The following is a 6,716-nucleotide window of genomic DNA, read 5'->3' on the forward strand; positions in this document are numbered from 1 at the left end:
TACATCATGAGATGTAACTACATGCACATATGCATGCCAAGTCGCTTCAGTTGTATCTTGACTCTTTGTGACCCTATAGACCATAGCCCTCCAGGCTCCTCTGTCCATGGGGACTCTCCAGGCAAGAATACTTCAGTGGGTTGCCATGCCCTCCTCCAAGGGATCTTCCCGACCCAGGGATCAAATCCGTGTCTCTTATGTCTCCTGCTCTGGCAGGCGGGTTCTTTATCACTAGTGCCGCCTGGGAAGCCCTATAACTGACATATAATACTGTATAAACTTTAGGTTTACAACAGAATGATTTGATATATGTATAAATTGTCAAAATGATTACAGTAAGTTTAGTTAACATCCATCACCACAAGTAGTTACAAATATTTTTTTTTCCTTGTGACAAGAACTTGTATCTACTGTCTTAGCAATTTATCAGATGAAATTTTAATAAGAATTCATATCCTGGTCAGATGGAAAATCGTAAAAACAATGGAATCAATCACTACTTGCCTGATACAAGCACACTGCCTTTGATTTAAGCACATACAACTGTTACTTAATAATAACTCACCCATACTGTGGTGCTCCCGTTTTAATGTCTCCTATAGTGACGTGAACATCGTCCTCATCATCATCACTGTCGCTGTCACTATCATCTTCAGTCTCAGTCACTTTCTACACCAAAAAAACCACCACAAAATGCACTCATTAATCCATTTCAACATTTGAGACGGAAAAGGTAACTGCTTCACATTTTTCAGCTCCTTTTAAGGAAAAAGTTAGTGCTGCTGCCTATTGCAACTCATTTACAACTCTGACGTCTTACATGACAAAAGGATAACGATGCTAAGTAAAAGTTTTTTTCATCATTGTCTTTTTGTAAATAACACCACAAGTATTTTTCCTATTAAGAACTGTTGCTCTTAAAAAAAGATCTAAGGCAACATACTAAAATATCTAGAAGACAAACTTAAGAAAATTTGAGGAATTCTTAACAGAAAGAATATGAAGGTAAAAGGAAAATAATTTTTAAGGGTCACAGAGTCATGGTTAAAATCACCAGTTAAAAAACAGTTCATTTACTTCTGACAATCATTTACACACAGTAGAGGCCCTGCATGCAAATGACTGAGGGAATACTTTGTTTCTATGAGTAAAAGTTGGGCCATACACAAAGGTTTTATTTTGACTCTAAAAGGCTGTTTTGTGCTTAGTCACATAACAGCAAAATTAAAAAGTAGAACTCATAGGCTAAATAGTTTTTGGTATACAAGTTCGAGCTAGCAGAATACAATTTCTTTTTTATAGGATTAAAGCATGTTAAAATATTCCTAAGACCAATGATTTGTTCACCTGCAAATCATCACTTTTAACAGGCATGAGGTCAGACTGTCATACACACACACACACATATATATAAATAAAATAGATATATCTGCTAAAAACACTTGGTAAACTTGGGTTGCAAGACTCAATGTTTGCTTTGAAAAAACTAGGCTATTATGGTTAATAATAAACTGCTCTTTATTAAAGCAATAAACATTAAGACTTTGTAAATGCTCCATTTCATCTAGAGTTTCCTCCCACTAATTCTCATGCAAAAAAATACTGCAAGTCATGCTAAATTTGGAGTTTTTTCCTAGGTGAACGGGAAACTACCGATAAAGATTTTGAACAGAGAAGTAACCAGATCTCAAAGCCTCGTGTTACCGGTTTAGGTACGCCATTTTCAGGAGTTTCGTCTTCAATTCCAGATGGAGGATTGGCACTACAAGCAACAAAAACAAGCACACGCTTTGCATTACTTTTCTGAAGGCTGGACCACTGTGGTATTTTTAAGCTATGTCTGATGGTTTCTTGAAATTACTGTCTCCGTTAGATAAGAAAAAAGATGGTAAAAACCACTTGTCTTACTCTGCTATTCCTAATGCCTATATAAAGCATGTGCATTCAACACTGTAAGTAAAATGGAATTGCATCCACAGTTTGTTAATGATGCCAAATTTGCAGTTTGATGGTGGGGAACAATTTGAGTTTTTTACATTTTTAAAATATGCATCATACTTAATCTTATTTACCCTAAAACTACCTTGAACATTGAGTTACTGTAGGAACTGCCAAGGTCTATGTAACAGTTTCCTCTTTTCCCTGGTGCCAAAGGAACTCAGATGGGTAGTGTGATCATATTAACCCAGTATTCAGTTAACACACAAGCTTCCTCCTCATTTTATAGTTTCATCTTATTGGATATATGTCCTTTGTCAAATAAAAAACAAATTTTAAGATTGAAAAAAAAAGTTAATTTTCATTTAAGACTGCCTTTCAGTTTGGCAGTGAGAAGCTCCAGACCTAATTTTCACACATTACAAAAATACTTTCTTAAGGCTAGTTATTAACTTGAATTTGCCCTGTTATAACAAAATTGCTAAACAACACTCTTATTTTCACGAGACTCAGCATATGACCATTATCCATGAAGTCAAATTCCCAGTAGTGTAATGCAATTGGTTTTTTATATTTTTAACAATTATAATATTTATAGTAGAAATTAACCATTAACCTCATTTTATAGATAAATAAACTCAAGTACAAGGCAACTCACAATTATTTAGGTAAAGCATTTCTAGGAAAAACGTCCAGATGTTGATATAGTTCAAAGCTCTTTTCACTGAATTCCTGCTAATCTCTTCTAAACTTCACTTTTTGTCAAACAGTTTCTATAGGAATCAATTTAATCTCTTAAGTGTTTTTTTTTGTTTTGTTTTCATAATACAATCTCCAAATAAAGCAAAATGAAGGGTAAAACCTGACAATTTATCTGTTAAATTTTCATTGTTCTACACTGGCCCAAGGAAAAAATATATGCAATTATAATTATTCAGTACATTTTTCAGAAACCAGCTGGGCTTGTTCTTTTAATGTCACAAAACAGTATATTTAACCAAAACTTGGATCAATGCAACATGACAATTAGAGATCGCACAATGCAATGGTTAATGACAGTTTCAAGGATGGGTTAGTCACTTTTTTAGTCACAAAGAATCTGGGGAAAACTAGTAGCAGGAGCTCGATTATTTAGGGCAATGTAATATGTACCACTCTGAATACCAGAGCACAGGTTTGTCAGGGTGCTCGTGCCCAACAGACAAGTTTTTATTCTCTATCACCACTAAAATGCTAGAAATGTGGTAAAATTATAACCTTTCTCTAGAAAAATAAAATTTTAAAGATAGATCTTTTACTTTGGATGACATAAACAGCTTTCCAAATAAAGTGCTAATAAGGAACATGTAGACATTTTGACAATGACAAGGGAGGGAGAGGGCTTCCTCTCCAATCAATTTAATCAGGCTGTGTATTGAGGAAGTAAGAAATCAGAAAATCAGAAAATAAACTTCAAGAATAGTAGCCAAGAACTCATATTAACAAAATAAAATAAAAATTAGTTCACAAAATCATGTTATTATCCTTAATTTCTGGACCAACTGAAAAAGACAATAGGAAGTAATATTACTTTCATCACTGTACACTACACAAATTCTAACTTTGTGATGTATTGAGATCAGGGTTAGGAACTGGTTTGGATATATCCATTTCAAAATTAAATAACAAGATTTCAGATGATACAGTACTGAGTTAATAAAAAAAAAAAATATGTCCAAAATAGGGGTATTTTTAAGCCAAGAATAAGTTCAACACCCCCTAAGCTGCTTCCATTTCTCACTTCTTCCCTTCATTCACTTAAAAAAAAATAATAACAGAGATACAATTCATATACCATACAATCTACTCATCTGAAGCACACAACCAGAAGATTTTTAAGTATGAAGACAAAATACTGTTATCTATCTAATTACATTTCCATCATCCCAAAAAGAAATCTTACAGATTTGGTTGGTCTCCATTTTTTTCCTACCCCGGTAACTACTAACTACGTTCTGTCTCTTTGTATTTACCTGCTGTGTACACTTAATATAATTAGAAACGCAGTACGTAGTCCTCTGTGACTCGCTTCTTTCACTAAGCATAATGCTTTTTAAGGTTCACCTGTATTCTAATACATATCAGTACTTGTTTCTCTTTATTAGCAAACAGTATTTCAACTTATGAATATATCACTTTTCTAAATCTGTTCATTCATCATTTAATGGACATTTGGGTTACTTTCATATTTGGCTATTAAGAATAATGTTGCTATCTATGAACATTCCCATAAAACTTTTTGTGATGTGTGTTTTAATTTCTCTAAAGAATGTATCTAGGAGTAAAATTCCTGGATCACGAACATGTGGCAGCTCTACATTTTAACCTTTAGAGGAACTTCTAGACAGTTTTCCATAATAGCTGCACCATTTTACAACTCTTCTTTTCTCTGTATTTTCAGGAGCACCTGTTACTACCTGTCTTTTGATTACAGCCATCCTAGTGGGTGTGAAGTGGCATTTTCTCCTCTTTTTAAACCCAATTATTCTTTAAAAGTCCTTTTTGCAATCATGCCTCCCCCATTATAAGACACTAAGGAATCTGGTCAGAGTAATGTCAGCGTGTATCCATGTACTTGTATCCATGAGCTATTTCGAATTTAGGGTAAGTTTCTGGCTCCCTGATATGCTCCATAAATGACACTCAGACCTTTTTAATAATCTAACAAATGCTTTCAATCTTATAACAAATTCATTAATTCCACTTTTAATTTTAAATCTGAAATACTTAAGTTGTTGTAAGTTACCCAAATAATCCTTTATTTTTTAAAAGTTTAAACCTTTAAACCTTTTTTCCTTAGTAGTGTAATGGTTATACTGTATACTCCACTACGAAGCTCACTTAAGGTTATGAAGTTACTTAATATGAAAAATATTCAAAATCTTACCTCAAAACCTTTTTGTCCCCTAGGCTATTAAGAAACAGAATTGGTATAAGAGTACATCCTGAAATAGTAATAAACCACAAAGGACTCAGTGTCTTCCAATCTCATTCAAGCCAATGATTACAATGAAATAATTTTGACAAGTCTGTGGACAGGACCACTGTACCACACAATCTTTGTTAAGTATCAACAAGAAATTTCACTAACCTGGCATTTTCTTCTTCTGGCCTTTCAACTTCATTTTCATCTACCAAAAAAAATACATACATAAATAAACAAAATTAACGGACAAATCACTCTTAAAGAAACCGTTATTATGAAAATCTGAAGGGATCATCACAAGCACTAACCTAGGTCCTTTGCCAAATCACTGTGCACATGCACGTCCCATGGGCCTATAAGCACATCCAGAGTTAGATCACCTTATAACGACTTAACAAGATTATGCTTTTAATGAAAAGTAAATTAAAAAACCAACTTTTAAGTATTAAAGATTTCTAGATCTTCGTAAAAGAAACCCTACACAGTTACATCTCAAAGAGTACTAATACTAAATCTTGCACCAAAGGTAATGTATTTTACAAGTTTACCAAAATCAAAATCTGTCAAAGTCACGTCAAGGAGCAGCAAGGTGCCCAAACATGCACTTTTACCAGACTACTCTGAACACAATCGAGAATATGCCTTTTAGGCACTTAACAAACATTAACTTTCAAACTGAGCGCTGGTAACAGACGAAAAGGGACTGACTTCATGGAAGTTAAAAAACAAATGTCAAATAACTCTCAACGGGGAAGTAAAAGATGCAGTAAATTCATTTTGTGGAAAAGATAGATACACGAGATGATACTGAAAACCATAAGCCTAAGGGACATGAGGTACTTCTATGTGGGTTAAAGCGCAGTCTCTTAAAAAAGAAAAATTTCACCTTAATACAGGAGACATTCGGGATTTTCTTTATGGGCCATAATGTATTCCATCTCTTTCTCTCACTCTTTTACTTAATTATTTTTAAAGCACGACTTTCAGACAAGGAGGTACCCTTGCAGGTGCATTCCACACAAACTGACCATCAAGAAACAAGACGTTAGTTTTACAGCATCAACTTTATTCAGCTATTATTACAGAATGACTGTTTGTGGGACAAGAAGGGCATCCTACAGTCACAGGGCAACAACAAACTCGCCAACAAAGCTCAGAATCGATACAAGAAACAAGTGAGAGAGTGCAGAGGCGAGGCGGCCGAGAAGCCCGGGCGCGCAGGAGAGCGAGGCTGGGTTCCGACCCCGCGCCCCCGGCCCAGCCGGGCCCGGCAGCCGCTGGGTCGTAGCGCGTTGGGGGCGTGGGCTGGGCGGGAGGAGGCGGAGGGGGGCGGGGAACGCGCACGCCGCGCTCGGCCTAAGGCAGGCCGGAGAAGCTCCGCACGGAAGGCCGCAGGCGGCGGCGTGAGGGGCCCGGGATGCCGGCAGTTTGCGGGTCGGGAGGGGAAGCCTGAGAGAACCCGGGAGAGAGAGAAGGGACAGGAAGTTCCGTACCGCCATAGAGCCACTCTTCCTCCTCATCCCCTCCGGTCCCGCCGCTCAGCTCCGACACTAGGCGCTCGACCTCGCCGGCCGACATGGCCGCCCCGAGCACAACTTAAGGGCGGTGATCAACAGCCCCCTCCAACCCCTTCCCCTGCCTCGCTGACCAGGGGCTCGAGAGGGGCGCGAACCCGCCGGCGAGCGGACGAAGGAAGCACGAGACTGAAATCCAGGGCAGACAGCCGCGGAGGCGGCAAAGCAGACGACTCCGGCGCCGCTCCGCCCGCGCACGCGCAGCAGCACCCAAGCGGCGCGGCGTCTCTAGGTGGCTT

At 37.7% G+C, this 6,716-nt stretch overlaps 1 protein-coding gene across 16 annotated transcripts in view; it reads right to left on the reverse strand.

The window, feature by feature from the left end:
* Window positions 1-6,716, reverse strand: part of FIP1L1 (factor interacting with PAPOLA and CPSF1) — a 64,884-nt gene extending 58,168 nt beyond the window's left edge. For 9 of the 16 annotated variants that reach the window (XM_065913939.1, XM_065913937.1, XM_065913931.1 and 6 more), the window contains exons 1-5: window positions 6,397-6,716; window positions 5,212-5,256; window positions 5,069-5,108; window positions 1,705-1,762; window positions 566-669 (exon numbers count right to left, since the gene is read on the reverse strand). In XM_065913939.1, coding sequence (XP_065770011.1) covers window positions 566-669; window positions 1,705-1,762; window positions 5,069-5,108; window positions 5,212-5,256; window positions 6,397-6,481 — 332 coding nt within the window. In that variant the 5' untranslated portion in view covers window positions 6,482-6,716. The remainder of the gene's footprint in view (window positions 1-565; window positions 670-1,704; window positions 1,763-5,068; window positions 5,109-5,211; window positions 5,257-6,396) is intronic. The other 7 variants (XM_065913943.1, XM_065913942.1, XM_065913938.1 and 4 more) reach the window with 2 other exon arrangements.

This window comes from Muntiacus reevesi, chromosome 22 (genome assembly GCF_963930625.1).
Source record: "Muntiacus reevesi chromosome 22, mMunRee1.1, whole genome shotgun sequence".
NCBI classification, from domain to species: Eukaryota; Metazoa; Chordata; class Mammalia; order Artiodactyla; family Cervidae; genus Muntiacus; species Muntiacus reevesi.